Source organism: Squalius cephalus (genome assembly GCF_949319135.1).
Source record: "Squalius cephalus genome assembly, chromosome: 2".
In the NCBI taxonomy this organism is placed as follows: domain Eukaryota; kingdom Metazoa; phylum Chordata; class Actinopteri; order Cypriniformes; family Leuciscidae; genus Squalius; species Squalius cephalus.
In genome coordinates this window covers 46,443,534-46,466,587 of record NC_137123.1, presented here as the reverse complement: position 1 = coordinate 46,466,587, position 23,054 = coordinate 46,443,534, and the positions used below count along the sequence as shown (strand labels likewise).

The 23,054-nt window shown below is 35.4% G+C and overlaps 5 protein-coding genes across 9 annotated transcripts in view; 3 read left to right on the top strand and 2 right to left on the bottom strand.

Moving 5' to 3' along the window:
• LOC307153899 (uncharacterized protein) overlaps positions 1-23,054 on the bottom strand; it is a 226,227-nt gene that overhangs the window by 15,211 nt on the left and 187,962 nt on the right. The window lies entirely within an intron of this gene.
• On the top strand, positions 6,458-9,316 carry lrata (lecithin retinol acyltransferase a). Its single transcript, XM_079863755.1, has 2 exons — positions 6,458-6,990; positions 7,273-9,316. Exons 1-2 carry the CDS (start codon positions 6,472-6,474, stop codon positions 7,423-7,425), a joined length of 672 nt encoding a protein of 223 aa, XP_079719881.1. The 5' UTR covers positions 6,458-6,471; the 3' UTR covers positions 7,426-9,316.
• LOC307153949 (lecithin retinol acyltransferase) lies at positions 10,809-13,396 on the top strand. Its single transcript, XM_079863764.1, has 2 exons — positions 10,809-11,332; positions 12,663-13,396. Exons 1-2 carry the CDS (start codon positions 10,826-10,828, stop codon positions 12,816-12,818), a joined length of 663 nt encoding a protein of 220 aa, XP_079719890.1. The 5' UTR covers positions 10,809-10,825; the 3' UTR covers positions 12,819-13,396.
• On the top strand, positions 16,661-18,970 carry npy2r (neuropeptide Y receptor Y2). The gene is made up of 2 exons (XM_079863099.1): positions 16,661-16,787; positions 17,474-18,970. Exon 2 carries the CDS (start codon positions 17,496-17,498, stop codon positions 18,639-18,641), a length of 1,146 nt encoding a protein of 381 aa, XP_079719225.1. The 5' UTR covers positions 16,661-16,787; positions 17,474-17,495; the 3' UTR covers positions 18,642-18,970.
• The window catches only part of map9 (microtubule-associated protein 9), a 56,499-nt gene continuing 54,958 nt past the window's right edge, over positions 21,514-23,054 (bottom strand). For all 5 annotated transcript variants that reach the window (XM_079863588.1, XM_079863590.1, XM_079863589.1 and 2 more), the window contains exon 14: positions 21,514-22,725. In XM_079863588.1, coding sequence (XP_079719714.1) covers positions 22,606-22,725 — 120 coding nt within the window. In that variant the 3' untranslated portion in view covers positions 21,514-22,605. The remainder of the gene's footprint in view (positions 22,726-23,054) is intronic.

Sequence of the window (23,054 nt, the reverse complement as noted above, 5' to 3'; positions counted from 1 at the left end):
CAAGTGTGTTACACCATGCCATCCTGACTCCATGTGCAAGGTCAAAAGACTGAATTTCGTTGCACCAGCGCCCCCCTCCTGTCAGGGGTGGCATATCCTTTAAATGTTATTTCCCCTCACGCATATAGAGGGCACAATCTCACAGAAATAAACAACATTAACAATATTATAACCAAAAGATTTTGAAATGAATTTGTAAAAACTAAAATAGTAAGTATGACTCCTACAATGAAGGTGAGTAAATGTGAGTGAAATATTGCTTTAACCATCATCATGCTCTTTAGACTAGATTCCTTGTCAATTTTTTTTTTTTTTTATTTACTGTAGGAAAATAACACATGCAAGTTTATCTATTAAGTCTGAAGTTTAAGCTAAGAAAAGCTGCATAGCCGGCAAACCTTTGTTTTGTAAGGACTGTATTGCAAATGTATGTTGAGAGGTGCAATGAATGCATTCGACAAATCTCCAGCTGCCATTGGAAAAGATAAAACTATTATAAACAATAAGTGATAAACAATATTCAGTGAGTCAAGCAAAGGTCAGCACTGTTTTTCTTCTTTAACTGTGGTAGCAGTAATAAGTGTTTAAATGAAGACTGATCTCATTCTCATTTGAAGCTCTTAATTAAAACAAACCTGATTCGATACAATCAGCTTTAAGACATAAACATACTGGATTCAGTGTAAAATACAAAGAGAGAAGCTGATCTAAATCCACAGAGTTGTCCAAAGCAGTACCTGGTGAAATGTTAAAGCTGTATTTACTGGAGTTTGGATTTGCAGCTTTGTACCCTTGCAGGTCATGGCAGTGGGTCTAAAGAGAGCTTTATTCTTTACATTTCTACAAAGATTCACAACAGGCTTTCTTCATTCTGTTTTTTGTTTTTTGTTTTTTTTTCTGCTTAGGTGTATCATGAAGCTCTGACTCTGCCAATAACATCAATAAAGTGACCAGGCTGTGACCTGATTTTATGGTGCGAAACCATATTGAACGTGGTAGACGACAGATATAAGGCATGGCTGACCTGAGAGTCAACTCGAGCGTCTGTGAACTTAAACAACTCTGAACTGTGACTGAACCTCTCTCAAAACCAGATGGAGAGCTGCTTCCATTTCACAAGTCCCAAGAAGCAGCCTGCCAACTCTGTAGTCTCCCAAACAAATGATAAGAAATGTCACCACCATTGCAGCCATCATGGAAGGTCATTGCCGTCTAAATTGTACTGAAACGCACACAAAGTCTTAGGTCATTTTGAGGTTACTTAGAATAATGCCTGAATTAAACTTCCGCCTACATACCAGGCTGAAGTCTGTAAAACTGCCAGACTTGTAATTTTTATTGGTTTGTATACAAATGGCATATTGTATTGTGAGGACTATGACAAAAATGCTATAAAGGCCTGTTCACCAAATATTAAGATAATAACTAAAGATAAGTATATTGGCATCCACACCAACACACAATAACGTTCTGTTTATTATAAGCGATCCTGCGCTGCAATTATTTTGTTTGTCGCTTTAAAGGCTTGAGCGAGATGGATTCTGATTGGCTGTCAGTATTTTTATCATTTATCAACTGACAAAAATTTATCTGAAAGTGAATCAAATGATATTGCTCCTCTTGTCATTATCGTTATATTTGTGGTTATAGCTTTGCTATTCTAATACACTTAGAATGATTTTTAAAACTAAATCTTTATTGTTATTGTTATGATCCTTGTTGTGAATGTGGGCCTTAAAGGCACAATATGTACGTTTTCACCGCCAGAGGTCGCATTTTCAAAACAAAAACAAAGGCGAAGCTTGATGACGCTATGAAGGAGAATGGAATGATGGGAGAAGTTGTTTTCACCATCCATAGATATATGGAATTCACGAATCATGTTCATGGATGAGGTGATGAATTCGTTTTTGTATTACCTGTACATTTGATCACACTTTTTTACATCATCACATATTATGTCATAAGGAACGTGAAATGTAATGCTGTATTAGCCTGTTATTGATATGTGACTATTTGACAAATGATTTGGTGGGTTAATGTTTTTTTAACCATTAACCCACCAAACAGTTTAACCAAACAGTTTTATGTGTTTAAAACAATGGTACTAAAAGTAAATTTGAATGAACCCACAGTCTTTGCAAGTAATGGCTGAATATTTTAAACACATACTGTATTTAATTTCACTGCCATAGACTTGGTCACCAGACTTGATAAAAAAGCATTACTGAAGTATAAACAAAGTGCAGTATAACTGTATGTGTACAATAAATAATATACTTTTGCTTACCTGTCTATTAAAACACATGCGAGAGCGGAGTTTCTGTCAAGTCCAAGTTTGTAGCGAAGCTCTCTCCATCTCGAAAACGGCAAATTTGATCCTTGTTTTATTTTTACGTATAGCGGCCCATTGAAACGGCCTCTAATGAGGCACCTATGTGTATATATATCTATGCTTTCTACAAGCGGAAACTGTGGATAGTGCGGATATTACGTCATTGACGTAACACGGGACGAGCCATTATTTAAAACTGGAATTTCTCTGGATTTACAAATCCTTGGGAGATTTTGGGATAATGTAAGTACACAACTGCATTAAATATATCACACTGTATATCACATATTACAAAGTGTTTTTTGGATATTTTATTACACAAATATTACATATTGTGCCTTTAATACAATGTGGTGTAGAACTAAACATAAGTAGCTCAGCTTGACCCAAGCATCAAGACCCAAACATGAAATTCCTCACTTCCCAGAATGGTGGATCTGGTGAAGAAGCTGCCAGAGATAAAAATTTTGATTTTGAAGATGCTGAAAACGATAGTTTTGAGAACATGGTTGAGATCGTGAATGAGTCAGATGCTGAATGTACTTGGGCAGTCTGCTCAAATTGAACCCTTTGAAGATTGAAAAGGTAACAAAATATGCTTTATATTATTATTTTGTAATTGTTATGAAAATATCAGCAGTTTTATACTAGGCTATTGCAGCAGTTAGGTATCATCCATTTTGGAAATAGATCCGGGTCACTAAAGACCCGAATATGTAATGTAGAATTGAAAATAATCCAAGATATTTTAAATGAACAAAGATGTTTGCTTGACTGTTTTTCTACCCCCTCTTTCTACCACAATGACCATTTGGATTTCCTAAGGCACAGAGGGGCTGATAGTGATCTAGGCCTGCAGGCCAGTCGATGAATTGTCACACCTTTAGTACAGTGGTGGAAGTGTAATTATCTGATTGGTCAGTTTGAATGTCTCACAGTTGGGTTTTAGTCACATGGTCAGGGAAAGGATAAAAGAAGACTGAAAACTTTTGCTCTGTCTTTTTGATGCTCTGGCTCTCTTCTCTGGGTCCCTTTCTTGGGGGCTCTCTTCTTATTCTTGGGGCTCTCTCCTTTTGCTTCCTCTTTTCTTCTCTCTCTCTCTCTCTCTCTCTCTCTCTCTCTCTCTCTCTCTCTCTCTCTCTCTCTCTCAGGTAACATTTTACATGCTGGGTAAGATTAATGGTATAAGTTATCACCATCTCATACATCTATTTTGTAACTATTTTAAGTGTAACCATAACCCTATTTTGTCATTAAACCTTTTCAATTACAACTAATATGCTAACTAGTTTTAATTTGGTATTGACTTTGAAGTGCTACATATTGCAATACAATATCGTCACTCTCTATAGCAACGCTCTCCCACAAATATTAAGCTATTGTAACTGCGCTTATTTCCGTCGTTGGTATGTGGCAGTGGGTGGAATGGACAAGAAATGTGCAGTTTTCTTTGCTAATAACGTTTCTTTAGTCATTCAGCATTTCTTGCAGCTTGAACCACTGCAGGAATCCACCCTTACAGTAATAATGATTGGCAGAACATTCATGAATTTAAGGGTTAACATTTAACCCTGTTGTCCTTTTTTTACTTTACAAGCAAAAAATAACATTTTTAATTTTGTCAATTCAAATACATTTGGCAAATCAATTAAATTAAGTTTAGTTTAGTTTTTTATTCGTTGTCATCTTGGACTTGAAATGACAGCCAGTTAATTCTGAAAAAAACTCTTCCTAACTCCCCCCTGGATCTCTCCAATGGTTGGTTTGAATGAAAATTGCAAAATCACAATAGGTCATGCATTGTTTTTGTGATGTTTGCTGAACCATCATGACTTCAGGTGACGTGTGTTAAAAACTGCAGTAATGTAATTAAGTTTAAATTTTATTGATTCATTTGTTTATTTTTTAAATAGAAAACTGCTTCTAATGTTTCCCAATGGGATTGTTTATGCTCATGCAAAGCAGTTACTCAGGTTTACCTCTCCTGTCTATTTGATTTACTGAAGTCCTCTATCTTATTTCTTCCACTTTAATCCGTCTCCCCGAATTATGTAAACAGGATTGGAAGGAACCAGCACTGAAAGGAAAATCAATAAATGCACAAAAACAGTAGTGAGAGTTAAGTATAGTGCATTTGTTTTCTCAACAAGAGTACTCTTATCTGGCATCCCATAAATATGATCACAGTGAATTTGTAAGTGGGAGGTCTTAGCAAGGGCAGTGTAAGTTCAGCGGCCGTCACTTCAAGTGTAGTTCTGCAATGACCGCAGTTTCACATCTGCCCTTAAGACCTCAGACTGCCTGGTGAGCACAGCTGCCAAATATTTAACACAAAATAAATGTCTTTGAAGGCCACAATAATGAAAATGAATTTACTATTTATCTGGTTTATACTAAACAAGATGGGTATGGACAGACAATTTTGTATAAATAAGGAAACAGAAGACAGTGAACTTGATCACAAACTTGTGTTTTTTTTTTTTTTTAAATAAAGGATCTCCATTTTGTTGCATCAGTACACTGTTGGTGATTTTTCTTGCATTGGTGTTTTAACTATTGCACTTAATAGATATGTGTATGAAAAATGCCCATTTAACAAAAAGTTTTCACAGCCAAAAGCCTGTGCTACTGGACATACAGCACCTTTAAAACTGTTCTAGGTGCAATGACATTTAGATCAGTTCATATCTTAGTTGAACAAAGGAAAACAAAACTGGCCTGTAATTTGCTATTACAGATGCCTTGAAAGATTTATTGGTTCCTTCTGGTGTTACCATCTGTACATATGTTAGACCATTTTTAGACCTTATGATTACTTTATTACAGTTGTACCTTCATTACCTCTCCCAGTCTGTCTAATGAGCTGGTAGCAATCTTACACAGAACCATTGTGTAGGCAGACTTCTGATCTCTATTTTATTTGAATAATGTTGTATTGATTCTGAATCAATGGCATTGCTTGCTTTTGTATTATAAGCTAAAAGGAAGAAGGAGAAATAATTATGTGAGATTAATGTTTATAAGATTCATGAAAAATGTATGAAAAAAAAAAACAGTTTTTATCATTGTGGACAAAAAATTATAATCTTGTAGTGTTTTTCTTTGAGATGTCATCAGATGTCACTGTCTCTTCTGATTAGCTACTGATATGTTAAATAGCACTTGGAGCCAGATGTTGTGGCGGAAGATATTCTGATTTCATAGATTGGACAAATGGGTCTAATGATTTAAAAAGAAAGGGGATCTGGAAGAATCTGGGAATAATATTCAGGTTTATCAGATGACCTGATTACGACAAAGAATCTCTATTGTAGGCCACTGCTAATTACGGTCACTTCTTCCTTTCACGGTCGCAGAAATCTTTTGGGTGCTTAGGAGAAAGGCTAGGAGGCTGAAAGACCAATGCATGTGAGAACAGCAAGTGGTATTGTTATAGGATAATCAGCTCCTGCCTCTAATTAAAAGGCTCACGTTTCACAGACAAAATCAGCTCAAAGTGAAATTCAAAACATGTTCAAGCAGAGGGGGGAAAAAATGGTTCTGGATAAGCCTTTTCACATGTCTGAAACTATTGAGGTCACAGACCTAAGTTTGTGGAAAAAGTGTAAATGTACTATATAATGGCCACAAAATATAAGGGTCTAATTTAATTTTAGATAACAAAGTCTCATTGTGGAGTTGGTTGTTTTCTGTTTGCTTTTCCTACATGTGAATTTACAGTCACACAGTTGAATTAATAAGCATATTTAATTATTTAATTAATTATTTTGTGTATAAGATCAATTACAATGCTGATTGCAAGCAGTTTAAATAAATATAAAAAGTATTAATATTATATATATATAATGCTATAAAACACAATATTTTAATATAGTAGGCTAATCAAGATTTCCTATTTGATAGCAAATTAAATTAATTTAATTAATGGTATTATGAAGTGTTACCAACAATCTTACTGTTTATTTCCAAAACAACTACACAACATTAAGTAATCCAGTGTTAAAGTACTAAAGTGGTTTATTGTGGGAATGTAACTTCCAGCCAATCAGAATGTTGGGAACCTCCTCAGTCCAAAAGCACATGCCATATAAATTCTCAATCGACTGTGAGGTATTCACTGTCATAAGAACACTAAAATGCTAGACTCGCTGACATTTCTATTTGAGAAATTCTTTCTTTTCTCAAATTTGAATCTTTTTAAAAGTATATGGCAGGGGACGGAGGAGTGTGCAGTGAGATGTCCAATGCTCAGGAGAGGAGATCTATTGGAGGTGCAGCGCACTCTCTTCATTCATTACGGCATCTATCTGGGCGAGAACAGAGTGGCGCACCTGATGCCTGACATCATGCCCATATTAACAAACGAAAAACAGCTCATTAAACCAGTTGTCACCAACAAAAGACTCATTTTAGGCTGCATTTACAGAAACGCGAGTATACGAGTCGATTCGGTGGAAGATTTCGCGTATGGAGCTCAGATTCTTGTGAATGATATGGATATGAAAATGAAGTGTCAAGCACTGGCGAGCGAGGACGTCGCGAGAAGAGCAGAGAAACTGGTCGGCGACATTCCGTACAGTTTGTTATGGAATAATTGTGAACATTTCGTGACGTATTGCAGGTACGATACACCTGTGAGCCAGCAGACAGAGAGGGTGAGTTATCTTTTATACAAAACGTGGAAAATATAGCCTGAACACACCTTAGTCTGTTGTACTTAATAATTAAAATAGCAGAATTAATATTAATATTAATAAGTATTATATAATTAATATCATGTTATCAAAATGTCAATATTGGATCACAAATGATAAAATCTAAATAAAATGATTAGGATTATTTTTAGTGCCTAAACACCTGTAATTTTGAAAAATAATCAGTAAATTGAATTTGGACTAAGTCTGTTAATGATATCTTTAATGTATTTTCTTGTGCAGTTCTGTAACTGTCTGAAAACCATCATCCGGGACCAGAGAAGTGTGGCCTTAACCGTTGGGATGGGAATGTTGTACATCCTTTGCTTTGGCATGGCACCTTCAACTACATTACCCACAATCCTTATCCCCTTCATTCTGTGGATGGCTGGCTGAGACAATTTCAATACATCAACAACACAGTCCAGTCTTAAAGGGGACAAAACACAACAATGCAATGCATCAGTGCAGAAGTGGAATATGTGTATGTAAAATCTGATTATGTAGTCAAGCAATGTTTGAGCATAGTTTGCATTAGCCTATGTTAAATTGTAAGCTTTATCATTCAAGCAATTCATGAGCACTAGCTTGCTGCATATTTTTCATTTTAAATCATATACTTAAAATTGGTAAAGCCAATATTGTTGTAGCTTAAAGTTACAGATTTCATGTATACTGCTCACTAAAAGTGCCTTTAAAAACGTACATTATAGTTTTTTATCATTATTTTAAGTTTGATTGTGAATTTGTACAGTTTAAAATATATATTTAATACCTTAAGTTCCTGAACAAGAACCAGAAGAAGAACATTTAGACATGAATATGTGTAAATAGTACAATTATTTCTGGTTTGCTGTAAACAGTTGATTTGATTTATTACCATATTTTCATCGAAATAAAGCCAAAATGTTTGAATTCCAAACATTCTCAATGTTTGACCTGTGGTTGAACCTGTGGAATTTGCAAAGGTTCTATAATCTGAGCTGTGCACCTGATTTACCATCACTGAGTGTTTTTAGGCCAGGTCAATGTTCTGTGTTAAAGAGAAAAAAAAAAGCCTTTTTTTAAAGGAAATATTTTCCAACTTTTATTGCAAAGTTTTAAATCATTAAACATTATATCATACATAATAAAAAAGGAGAAACATTTTAATTATTGAATTATGTCACTTTAGGATGGATGTGGGTAGGAATTAATTGTCAATGTTCACAAAAAGTTGAAAAATTGTATTTAGAAAGTAGTAGTGTTTGGGTCTAAAGCAGTGGTTCTCAACACTGTTGTCCCAGCGTTGTTAAAGACACTATTAAGAGGCCCCCTCATGTGAGTGCCCCCTCACATATTTTCTCTGGATATATATAATTTTTTTTTTTAAGATGATTAATATTCATTTTATATCGGCAGATAGCTCACCTTGTTTACAAAGGATTTTACACTAACAACATTAGCCGCGTTTCCATTAGCCTACCCTTCAAATTGCGCTAATTGAAATTGCGAATTGAAAATACACTTAATGGAAACACGTAATTTTCGCAAAAACTCCCATTTATCGCAAAATAGTTTTTACGATCTCATGAGGTGGTTTTTCAGGCAATTCGAAAAAGAAATATTTCTCAAATTTGCAATGGAAACAGTTTTTGCGCATTTACAGGTCACCAGACGTAGATGACGCGGTGTGTTTGGACAGAATACGAGACAGAGTTCTTTATTAAATTCATTTAAGACAAAATAATTACAGGAATAATGGATTCTAAACCTCAAATGCCACAATCAAGACCTCGAAGCAGATATGAGGGAGAAACACCCAGAAACTCCTCATATGTGCCACTCACAAGTATAATAAGGGTCGTTCCTTACCATTAATGCTTGGAAAACACACATACATCTCCTGCTTCGATTAATAATAATGGCTAGTGCAGTGGCTGAGATATAGTACATAAACCTACCAACGTCCGTTGCCATGGTTTTTGGAATGATTTAACTTATCGCGAGAGAAAAAAATGAAGTTTTAGTCGCATAACATCGGTTAATGGAAACGCCGTCATTTCGCAATAGTTTTTTGCCGACATTTAGAAAAAATCGCAAAAGTTTTGCACAAATCTGTAATGGAAACGCGCCTATTGTCTGCTTTGGGCAGATTAATGACAAGAAACCAGTCTAGTAGATGAGCTGGAAGAGTAAAAATGCTCAGTTTAGCTTTTTATGCAACCAACCACAGTTTGAGTCTGCCTTTTCCTGATCCCATTCTTCTCCCTATTCCCAATGCAAATTGATGCATAAAACTCAATTTGTTATCACGCTAAAAACCGTGGCTCCCTTCCTGCACCTTCTAGGACACCTTTACTGAAGGCTGGGGTATTTGTAAGTGTGGGCTTTGGGGATGGGGACAAGTAAGGTCCCATTAAGGTAGCAGGGCCAGCAGGATGGAGAACCACAGTGGACCGGATGGGTCGGATGGGTCCCAATCTGAGTTTGTTGGTTCCATCCGGCCTGTTGGACTATCTTGGCTCTTAGGCTCCTCCTGGGTCCTCCGATCCCTCGACTCCACCACAGCTCTCCGACCCATCCGGCTATGTATGGAAAAGGGAAAATGAGGATCCAAACCTGGTGGAACTAAATCAGTAAAAATGGAAACTAAAAAGACCAAGGAAACAGGAACTAAACACAAAGAACCAAAACTACACAGACAACAGTGAATATGTTGCTCTTATTACTTCTTTATAATATATACACAGAGGTGCAAACATGCCACTAAATAAGTAACTCTTTTTACACTTTGTGCAAATTTAATCTAACTGGCTCTGGAGAAAGGATGAGGTGTGAGGGAGAGCAGGATCCTAGGGCTGGCTGCAGGGGGCAGTATACGGGAGACATCCCTGCCGCTGCTCCACCACCCGGAAAAGTTGCGGTATTAAAGGAGCTATGAGTGGCTCCCGGGTGACGAATCAGCAGCCAGCCAAATTGGCACCGTTGGATGTGCGTCAGGCAGAAATGCCTTGCAGGTATACCCGTGCTTACAATTTTTTACAAGTACAAATGTGCAAAGAAATGTTTGAAGTTTGCTGAGGCCCCCTCAAAGTCAGAGTACAATCAAAGTTTCACTACTACCAATGAATACACTTACTAATCTCTAACACTCTTATATGAACAAAATATGTTGCGTGAATGATAGCATGGAATAGATAATAATGCCTCATAATAATAATGCCTCATATACCTCATAAATACTATAAGCATGTATAGCATTTCTTATTCAAATATTTGTTTGGTTTTGAGTTGGCATATCAGTACTTTTAATATTGAGGTTCTCAACTGCAAGGTCTTACATAACAGAAGTGCACAACACTTCCTGTGAAAGACTCTCATTAGTAATGTGTATTATCCAGGCAGGCCTATGCCTGACCAGACTTATGTGTACATAAATGACAAACTGTCATGATACATTTAAATTTAATTCTTGGTAGCATCCTCTTGGTAAGGGTGCATACATTCTTCTAAAATTGTTCTGTTCAACCTATTTCATCAAGTAAGCATTATACAACTAGCACTCTGCATTAATCTCGCTATTGACCCGGGACTTTTACCTCCTGGCAATTAAGACTGACTTATTCAGCAGGCCTATTAATATCTATTCAGACACAATGGGGCTTATATAAAACTTGTAAAATCACCTTGTCGTAGTTAACATGTGATGCCCAAAAGCTGCTTAATTAAATGAACCACATCACTCCTCCCAGAGCAGATTAAATAAATTGAGTAGTTGTGAAGTGAACTGCATCACTGTACACTGCCTTCTACCATGATCGCTCTCAGATTGTTTAATTTGTTCTTCATCACATCAACACTGGAGGATGAGTGTGAAGAAGACAGAGGGATGAAAACTTACGACATCACCCTTTACAAGCGCGGTGACCTTTTGGTGGTGTCAAGGACTCTTTTTAAACATTTTGGAATCTACTTAGGTGAAGGTCACGTCGCTCATTTTATCCCAGACATCCTACCAGTATTAACTAAAGAAAAGTCCATTGTTGAGCAGATGGTGACCAACAAAAGACTGATTTTTGGAGTTTTGGCCAAGGCAGCCAGTGTTCGTGTAGACCCTTTGGCTGATTTTGCATATGGTGCTCAGATTCAGGTCAATAGTACAGATAGTATGGTCAGTGTACAGCCACTGAATGGAGAGGAAGTGGCACAGCGGGCGGAGAAGCTGATTGGATCTTTCTCCTACAGCTTACTGTGGCACAACTGTGAACACTATGTCATGTATTGCCGCTATGGTGTTGCATTTAGCTTCCAAACCTTCCAGGTAAGAAAAAAAAAAAAACAGAAAAAATAAATAAAACAAACAGGGTGAAGAGTGATATATGTGGAATATAGATACAAAAGTTTGGTGTTGGTAATATTTTTTAAGTCTCTTATGCTCACCAAGGCTGCAATTATTTGATCAAAATACTGTAATATTGTGAAATATTATTACCATTTAAAATAGCTGTTTTCTATTTGAATATATTTTACATGTAATTTATTCCTGTGAAGGTAAAGCTGAATTTTCAGCAGTGATTAATTAAATCTGCAGTGCCACATGATACTTCAGAAATCATTCTAATATGCTAATTTGGTGCTCAAAAAACATTTCTTTCACTATAAGCGCCCCACTGCATTTATTTACTTGTCCATTTTTGTTTTCAAATTCCAAGCAGGATATCACAATTTCCTCCTACACAAGTACTGATTATCTCTAATTTGAGTATGTCAGTGAACTTTTATCCTCATGGTTTAGTCCCCATAAATAGAGCTGAGAAAAGACTTGTGCATATCTTGTGCATTTTGTAGTAACCTTAACCACATGTGCTAAGCTGCTGAATGCAACAAACAGGATAACTGTCAGAGCACAAAAGCCAAGTTTGAGCTATAACAACAGTTATGAATCTTGTATTTGGAGCCAAACAGCCCAGACTATGATTATGCTATGCTATGTATGAAAATTAGATTCAATTAGTTACTTAATTAGGTAACATATGGACTAACAATGACAATAGTATTTAGAAATGTTCAGGTTAATGTTATTATTATTTTTTTTCACATTTCAAGTTGTATAAATGAATATTAGATTAAAGTCTATAACTAGATTTTAATTTTAAAATAATGTTTTTTATAGACTAAATTCGATAGGCCTAAGTTTAATACAATTAAAAACATTTTGTTCATTGCTAGTTAATGATACTTCATGCATTAACCAATGTTAACAAATTGAATATTTATGTAAAGTGTAACCAAACATCATTCAATAAAATAATATAAAATGAGCATGGTTCTTTTCCTATTAAATGTGATGAGCTTTTTTCATTTGCTTTTACATTTGCAATTGATTTTAAAATAATAAAAAAACTAAATTCCAGTATGCTCCTTTATATCTGAATAAATTCTGAAAAGGTGACAATGAAAAAGCCATTTTATTTAGCATTTTGAATAGCATCAAACAACAGTACCAGCGCCATCTAGTGGACAGTTGTAATTCATTACCTTACACAGTGACAGAAAAAATAATCAGTTTGTAAAACCTGCAGCAAAGGTTTCTAATATAGAACAAAAACATCTGATTCCATTCTAAACATGTCCTCTCCCCTCTCTTTCAGTTCTGCAAAACTGTAAGGACAATACTCTTTAGCAGAAAGATGATCTTCCTGTCAGCTATAATCGGGGTCTTCATCATTTTATATCTAGGCGCTATGACACCTCTCACCACCCTCCCCATTGTCATCATTCCCTTTACCATCTGGATGGCATCTTGAAGACACTCCGGGTGGAATTTGTCCTTTAATGTTGATCCAGAAATTGCCACAAAAGCATCAAAGCATTTACTCTGTCAACAACTGCCCTTCAATACACAGGCTACAAAATATCTTGGTATCTGGGACAATATGTGTCTGGTATGCAAACTATAGCCTAAATGTTACAAGAGGTGGTGATGATGGATTATTCATAAAACTATGATTGAATTGTTGTATGTGTTATCACATGTCATAAAATATAGGTCCTTTGTCTGATGCTTATCATGAATGTGTATGATAATTATGATTATCAGTTTCATTTAACCATTTTAGCACTATTTTTGTAATAAATAAAAACTTATCATGAGAAAACAACACTATTTGCAATGTTTAATGTGCACCAAGATCGCAAGACATCTGCCACTGCCCACAGCAGACCTTGGAATAAGTGAAAGTGAAAAAGAAAAAGAGAGGAAATTTGTCACTGGGTATTACTGAAGGAAACAAACAAAACATCAAAAAAAATCCCAGAACCATGCATGTAGTCGATTTATATTCAAATATGTGAGTGTTAATTATACATAAATGCATTAACAATTTATAAAAGCTTCCAGTATTTACTTCTCATCACATGCACTTTTTCAAATCATATGCAATTGTCTTTATGAGCAATATAACAAATTCTGTATAATTTATGTCCAAATTTAAGGCAGTGCTATTTCATACTAATGCTATTCAGCAATTATGGGTTACAAAGAAACAGTAAGTAATATTTGGATGGTCCTGAGTCCCATGATGTAGTCAGAAAGAATACTAATGGGGATAATTATGATGAATGGCAGTTATTGGAGAGATGCTGCAGACAGTGTTTACATTAGCTAATGTCCTACACTGAGCCTGGGGGAAATTAAGAAAATTCTACTGAATCCACTTAAATATGTACTATTCAGGCTTGTTTGTTTGCAATTATAATAATGACATCATTCAGTTATTTTTAGATTACAGGTACTATTTCACATTTTAATTAAGGGGATGCATTACTTGCCAGAAACAAATCATTTTTAAGTTGATAATGAAGTAAAGATGAGCATACATTTTTCAAAAGAAGTGTGAAATAATTTAGATTTCTTTCTTTACCTTTGAGATAATCACGGAGAGAAAACTTGCAAATATCCTAAAGTATAAGGCCATGAATCTGTCATATTGGAATAAACCGCAGATAAAAAGCTGCTCTGATCATAAAAACAATGTCTCTAATAAGTTATAACTGCAGTCCCACTTTGACTATGACAGATATATTTCTTTATATTTCATGGTGTTATATTTTTACCCTGAAGTAAAACAGCTAACAGCACTATAGATCACTGGATTAACATCAGAACAAGCAGCGCTTTAGGGAGCTGGTTATTTTTGTCTTTATGTTCTCTGTAGTGTTGTTGCACTGATGCTATTTATGTCAATTTGCCTGGCTGGACATTTACCTCAGTCTCTAGAAGTGAATGAAAATCTATACCAATTAATTATACAGCTAATAAGAGACTAAAGATGCCAGCTCAGTTCTATTAGAAACCTATTGCACTGAGATTTAGGGGTGTTTAGCTGTATTACTGTACATAGATGCCATAGCAACCAAACTGCAATTACTGTTTCAACAACCTAGAATATGAGAAGAAAACACATCACAAGACAGATTTCCTGTGGTATGAGCTCTTGAATGAGAAAAATCAGGGATAGGAAAGCTCTTTAGACAGTTGTTCGTAATCACTAATAACATGAATGCGATGGGGTTTGATATTAATGTTGTGCCAATAATATTAAAGAAAATAGATCACTAAGATTTTCCCCAACTCTGCATTTAAGGACAATTATTCAAGGTATTTCATTAATCAAACATAGAAAGTTATATTTTTTGTTTCATTATGGATCCACCCAAAATGAAATGTCACATGTCTGAAAAGATTTTTTTTTAGGGTTCAACATTTGTATGATTTAAATAGTACTCAAAGACTTTGTAAAAATAGGCCTAATCCATAAATCAAGCTGTAAAAGTCTTCTGAAGATACACAATTGCTTTATTAAAGATTTAATTTAGGCTTTTATTAACATATAAACATTGATCAATGCAAATAAATAGAGCATGTCAAATATGGTAAAAGGACATTAATTTTTGTGTGTGCTTGTTTGTCACAAAAATTATATTCATTTTTGCTCCAAAGATGAACAAAAGTCTGAGTTTTGAACAACATGACATGAGGGTAAATTATGAATTTGGGTGAACTATCCATTGAAAGTATGTTCTTGGTCTTACGTGAACAATTGTAAGAAACACAATTATTCTTAAACCAAAAGTAATTTGCTCTTCCTCTGGGTTGCAAATGGTAGTTCATGTTGACTTTATCCTTAATCAATATTCTTTATGAAGCACAGCACAACTAATCTAACTTCTCCTTAAAAGAGTAAATGGCTTCAGAAAAACCTTATGGAAAAAAATCAATGACACTATCAAATTCAAATTTAGAAAATGAAGCGATGGTGGACGAGAATTGGAAAATGCTAAATCACTCAGATGTTCAATGCTGTGATATTTAACGGAAAAGCGAGACAAGAATGATTAACATTTATGGTTGAGAATATTAATGCTCAGGCAGTTTGTGTGAATTTTTAGATTTAATTATTGCATGCATTAGTCTGGTTCATAAAAGCTGCCCTGTGAAAGATCATAATTGCTGTCTCACTTCGAAACAAAACCTAATGGACTAAAATTCTGAGTTCCTTATGTCTCTGTATCTAAATGTAAAGTGGCTGGCAGGTTACAACTATCATTGATTAAAACTTTTACTGTATCAGGTCCTTATTACATTCATTACTAATTATCATGATCACAAGATAATGCATACATCATCATCCAAACATCAGATGAGTACTTCATCAGATGAGAGCGTGTAATATAAGGGAATAATTCTAAAATACCAACCTTGTAATAACCTGTATTTTTAAAAAGACAGGCATGGTGATGCTATCAACACCCGACAACAGACATTATCAGATATTATGGCCTACAGCCAAAAAAAAAAAAAAAAAAAAAAAAAAAAAAAAAAAAGAAAGAAAGAAGAAAAAAAAAATTGCCATGGGCATTATTCCGTTTCTTCTGTTTAAATTGAATAGGTCTGGCAACAAAACGGTATTTCTCTTATTTTGATTGTTTACATCATGTGTCCATTTCTACCTGATGTGGATCAGGAGGACAGACATTTGTCCTTTTGTTGATTACATTTCCTGATATTTGAAACCCTCTTTGTATGTATAGCCTACCCATACCATCTGCAAAGCTCAGCTGACAATGGAAAAAAAAAGCTGAGAAAACAATGTTAAAAAAAATGAAGGATATCATATCATGATGACACTATTCATAAGGTTAATTAGCTCTATATTACTGCAGTTATTGGAATAAGAAAATAGATAATTGAGTTCTTTTCATGTCAATATTTAAAAAAAAAACACTTCGTAATAACTTTCATTAACACTAGTAAAGATGATTAGCAAACATTTTATAGACTGGTGCTTAACAGATAATTCATGTTCTTTCAAAGATTTAAATGTCAAGATCATTAGATTTTACTCATTTTAATAAGAAATATGAATTAGCAGTTAAATATTCATAAACCTCTTATCTGTTATATTTGTAATTTTAAAGCAAACTGTGGCTCATTATGAAGTCCGATGTCAATCAACAATCTCGCGAGTACTGGTGGATTTGCGCACGTAGATCATGCAGAGGCAGCAGTAGACTCCCAGCAGACTCTCAGGGAAGCGGTCCTTTCCCTTTCAATGCATCAAATTCATTCGGACTCGTGTTACTGACACTTCTTGAGGTCTGACGTAGGGTTATTCAAGTTAATGCTGGCATGGATTTGGTCTGTTTTTTTCTTCTTCTGGCAGATATATGTAGCTTACGTGAGCTTATGTGGCATGAAACTTCACAAATTAAAGGTAAGAAATTTTCTAAATTAAGTGCACTTTTGCTCAACATATTTTGCTCGGATCACTCCAAGCTGTAACACTTTTAAGTTCATGCATTCTTTTTTTAATCTATATGATTTAATGACCGCGTAGAGACTGAAAATTAACACTAGGTGCAAACGTGCATTTAACATTATACATACACACACACATGCAATTTTCTTTTTACAGATGATAAATAGAAATTCAGACAGATGAATCCAATGAACCTTTGATTTATTTATTTATATAAAATTTAAATTAACATGTTTAGATTAATTAAATAATAAAACGTAATGCATTAATGTATTTCATTTTTATGAATTAAAATAAGATCCACTTTATAATAGTTTATTTTAAAGTGACATGGTTACACGTTACATGTACTTACTATAGTAATAACAGTAAATTATGCATAATTACAAGTAACTAACTCTAAACTAAACCCTAACACTGTAGTAAGTACATTAATAATTATTACTAAGTAGCCTAATCATTTGTGTAATTACACTGCAACAACATCACCTTAAACTAACATAAACTTGTACCTCCATAATTTATCCTTTTTAAAAATTGTATTCACTGAATGATTAAAAACACAGGGCATCTAGCATCTTTTTTTAAAACAAGAGTTTTTTATTTTTTTTACTTAACTCATTCTTTTTTTTTTTTTTCAGAATAAGTGACAAAAGTGAACAAATGCTAAACATGGATATAAGAACCGAAACAAACACATCTGAAGACGAAACCCTGAACTCCTTAATTCAATCCACAAACTGTTGTACACCAGCCACTATCCAAGTTGAGGGTGTCTTAGATGGTCTGGAAGACAGTACAAAACTGGTGGGTGTTCAAGTGATCTTGATTTTGGCTTACAGCACCATCATCGTCTTTGGCGTGACCGGTAACTCTTTGGTCATATATGTCGTGTACAAGTTTAGAAATTTACACACGGTTACTAACTATTTCATTGTCAACTTGGCAGTGGCAGACTTATTGGTCAACACATTGTGTCTCCCTTTTACTTTGATGTACACTCTCTATGGAGAGTGGAAATTCGGACAGGTGATGTGCTACTTGCTGCCATACTCACAAGGCTTAGCCGTCCACGTTTCGACCATCACGCTCAACGTTATAGCGCTGGACAGGTACCGCAGCATTGTCTACCACATGGAAACCAAGATGTCCAAAGACATGTGCATAGTCGTGATTGCGATCACATGGGTGGCAAGCGCAATCCTTGCCAGCCCTCTAGCTATCTTCCGTGAATATGTGACCTTCGACCTAACACCTGAGCAGACAATTCAGGGTTGCGCAGAGAAGTGGCCTGGAAGTAGTGCAGATGGGACAATCTACAGCATCGCCATGTTTTTCCTGCAGTACGGGCTGCCACTGTCTATCATTTCTTTTGCTTACACTCGAATCTGGAACAAGCTAAGAAATCACGTCAGCCCCGGCGGTGGCCGTAGCGACCGTCATCAACGGCGACAGAAGACGACGAAAATGCTGGTGGCTGTAGTGGTGGTCTTTACCGTTAGCTGGCTGCCCTTTCACGCCTTCCAGCTGGCTGTGGATATTGATAGCAGTGTATTGGAAATGAAAGATTTCAAATTGCTCTATACAGCTTTTCATATTGTGGCCATGTGCTCCACCTTTGCCAATCCCATCCTCTATGGCTGGATGAACAGAAACTATAGAAGATCTTTTGTGGCCGTTTTCAAATGTGGAAGGTTAAACAACGGAATGAGAAGAGTTTGTAGCAGTGAGGCAGTAAGTGAGAAAAGTACACGCAATAAGCAAAACGCAATCAGTGTAGCCTTTAAACAAGAAAACACTCTGCTGTGATGGCCATTTGATTTTTGAGATTTCAAAACAAAATGTAAACATAAGGAGAAATATTAAAAAATTCTACTGTAAAGAAGGACTGTACGAAAATCTGAAACCTGAACACTACAAATATATGAGACAATTGTGGTGAATTTGTGACTAAACACTTTGTTTGGAATGTTGTATTTTGTTGTTAAAATGTAATATGCATTTGGTTATATTCGGAATTAGCATTTGATCTGTGAAAATAAAAAGTCAGTAAGACAGGGATTTCATGTTAAGTATATTTTAGTTTATCCTGTTTGTTTCCTGTGAAAATAAAGGGGATTTTATGCAAAATGGTTCTCAAAACATTAAAAAGGCAGCAGTAGGAAGACATCAGGGTAAGTTGGAATCAAGTGCTTGCATTTGATCCCGTCGTCATTTTTTAATATCTATCTATCTATCTATCTATCTATCTATAAATTATATATGTTTAATTTATATAGAGAAATAAGCACTTAAGTCAAAGTATTTGCTTGGTTGTCTGTACAACTCACTTGAATTTAATATATTGGTGCCTTGAAAGCTGGTCTGAAACAAGTTTAACAAAAGTATAAAAGGTTTATACAAAAATGCATGTGAATCAACAAATTCATTGGGCAGCGAAGCAGCAAGCCAGCTGCTTTCTGTTTCAGACGCCCCATGTCTCGCATGCAATTAGGTTACATGGTCTCTAATACTGCACATTGTTCACAATAAGATGTCTAGGATCACAAGCAATGCAATACTACACCATTTTGATTCCAAGAGTTAAGTGTTCCCTTCTAAAAACCGAATACTCATTAAAACACAAATATTCTCATAAAATGATGTCTTAAGTTCATTAAATAGGAAGTCTCTCTGGTGGGATGTTGTCTCAACTTGTCTCTTATGGAGATTCCATATTGGACAAGGATCATGCGCAATGACAACCCTATATTGGAATTAGAATTATAAGATCATAAAATACTTTTTTATTTTATTATAAAAAAGTTTTTTTTTTTTTTTTTGCCCATGCACCAGACAGAGACTAAAACAATAAATAAATATGGTTTACAAATGGAATGTACTCCATTAAAGGCAGGGTAGCCAGGATTTTTCTAAAAAACTTTTCCCCAAATTTGTTTAAACTGTCTTTATATACCAATACATAATTAAAATGTAAGTACTCTGAAAAAGAGAGTATAAAAATCGAGTGTCTGTAGTCCTCTCAGGGTTGCAATAAACACAGCTACTTATTTCCATTCGGAACAAATGAAATGATTGGCTGGGCGACTGTCACTCTCCCTTGCTACCATCCCTGCTGCTACAGGAGCTGCCCACATGCGCACACCCGTTTGACTCGAGGAGGGGAAGAGGCACGGAGAGTGGCAGAGAAAGAGCAGTCAAAATTCCCAGTACCTGCATATACAGTCAGCGAAGGCAAACAAGGCAAAAAAAGGAACTAGTAAGGTAGGAAGGTAGGCTACTTGTCTCCGGAGTGTAACGTTAGTCCTTATCAGAGCCAACAGTGCTTTCATCGTGGAAGCTCTTACATGCAAAACACTGTTTATGTTATGAATCTTACACGAAATTCACCTTCATCACAGTGTAACTGATGGTAATGGGAAAACGTGTATCAATGCAACCTGTTTTTAGCTTTGCCTTATGTTACTAGCTTGTTACCGAATCAAACTCAATATATTTTAAACTTTACCAGTATCGATATGCTAGCTTGATAGTGAGTACTAACAGCCATGTTAGTTGTTTATATTCATAATGATAAAGTTAGGTATTTTATTACATGTGATTCTGACATGTCACTACATGCACTGCGCTCCTCTCCGCTCGGCGCTGACAAACACGTCCTCCTCCAGCTGAGCGGTCGGCATCACGTGTTCATGTGTTTTGGGGGCGTGGCTTTGGAAGGAGCCCAGAAGGGAGGGGGTGGGAGTGAATGGAATAAGTAGCTGTGTTAATTGCAGCCCTGAGAGGACTATAGACACTCGATTTTTATACCTCTCTTTTTCCGAGTACTTACATTTTAATTATGTATTGCTATATAAAGACAGTTTAAACAAATCTGGGAAAAAGTTTTTTAGAAAAATCCTGCCTACCCTGCCTTTAAAGGAGAACTCCGGTCAATTTTAACATTGAGCTCATTTTTTTGTACATTTGGAGTGCTGTCAATACAGAGAACAACGACAAAAATCAGTGTTGCCTACACCGAGTTATTCTATTTTTAAAATTTGCACCCTGTTGACTTCAATGGGGCAAGTACTAAACCTGCTTTTAGCCTCTTAACATCCTTGATGTGTCATTACAAGTGCACAGAAAATGTGAGTGATTCCTTCTGAGTGAACACGAGTGAGTCTGACTGCAGTAGATGTGAAAGAAATGTATAAAAATGATGTTATTTAAGCCAGCGCAAATACCTTTGTTTACATCCTGTTTTTCGGTTGAAGTCCAAAGTAGTCGATTGCAGAGTTCACACGCATAGGTTTAATACCTATGATCACGCGCGTGAACTCGGCAATCGACTACTTTGGACTTCAACCGAAAAACAGGATGTAAACAAAGGTATTTGGTCTGGCTTAAATAACAACATTTTTATACATATCTTTCACATCTACTGCAGTCAGACTCACTCGTGTTCACTCAGAAGGAATCACTCACATTTTCTGTGCACTTGTAATGACACATCAAGGATGTTAAGAGGCTAAAAGCAGGTTTAGTACTTGCCCCATTGAAGTCAACAGGGTGCAAATTTTAAAAATAGAATAACTCTGTGTAGGCAACACCGATTTTTGTCGTTGTTCTCTGTATTGACAGCACTCCAAATGTACAAAAAAATGAGCTCAATGTTAAAATTGACCGGAGTTCTCCTTTAAGATCAGTATTCCTAATTCTGATAGCCAATGGCCCCTGAAAGATCAATCAACTGACAGGAACAGACCAATCAATACTCACTGCACAACAACATAAAAATAGAATAAGAGGGTCTCAAAGTATTGATCCTGTCAATGACTGTCTTGCCCGTCTTCGAATGTCCCAAAAGCCACTTTTATTATATCTACAATTCTATTATAACACAATTGAATTCCTGTCTCTGCACAAAACTATTTATCTACAGACATTATTGCATTAGGGATTTTTATTTCAAGCAGATGGCTTTTAGCCTCAAAGCTTATAGGCATGTGCATTACCACTATACCGCTAAGGATTCCAGACACAGAAGCTTTAAGGTAGTTCCTAGTACTCACCTCACTTATTTCACTGTGGATGCCAAATTTCAATTGCTCTAGTGTTAAAGTCTTTGATGCCACAAGCAACACAATTTCCCCTCCTACAGGGATAAATAAAGGTTATTATATACTTTATACAATAGCAGGACTTTGATTGGTAGGGCAAAGGGTGCTGATGGGTAAACTCATGCGCTATTTAAATATTAAAGCATATAGATCCCAGGCTATGACTTTGAAGAGACCACTTCAGCAAAGTGCCTGCAAGGCTCAGAAGGCTGATCAACTGGAGTTTGAGATAAGTAATATAAAACACAGATATACAATTTCAAGAAATGTTATATAAGATAATACAATAAAGTTTAACATCAGAACAAAAAAATGAAAAGGTCCAAACTGTGAATGTTTAGTCAACAAGTAAACAAATTCCATAAAATAACATAAATTGAACACATGCTTTAAAAACAAAACACATTTATTGTAAATAAGGTTAAGGCTCTGATAAACCTATAATGCGATGATAAAATAAACAGCCTGTATTTATCGCTATCTCTGTTATCTTGCCATGTTTATGATCAACTTTATGATATTTAGACAAATATCTTAAAATCGCTTTATAACTTAAGTGTTACTGCATTACATTAAGGGAATTTTAGTTTGATTTATTTACATTTCAACGATTCCTGAAATAATGATATCAAATGTCAAAAAAGCAGGTTAAAAATCTAATTAAATAAAGCTCATTTTCCAAATGGGATGGTTTTATTAGGTGGGCTCCAGGGTGGAGGGGGCTCATCCTGAAGAATAGCCTGTATCCTTTTTTCATTTCTCTCTCGTTTTTGTTGAAACTCTTTTCTTCTCTGTAATAAAAGGACCAGGACCACATAAATTCAACATCAGTCAACAGAGGCAAAACAATGAAAAGCTTTTGTTTACAGCTTTCTCATTAAAAAAATAATGTAATTTAAATAGTCTTAGTCTCAAAGCATCTGTTTAAATGTGTGTATATACGTAGGAATCTTTAGTGCATTACGTGACAAATGAGGACTGAACAACCCCACTTAGAATAGAAATATGACTGATCTGCCCTTTACACACACATAACATACACCATAATGACACAGATTTAATGGCAAATGCTATTTAAGAAGAGTTGAAGAACTTTTTACTATAGAACTAACTTTTAAAT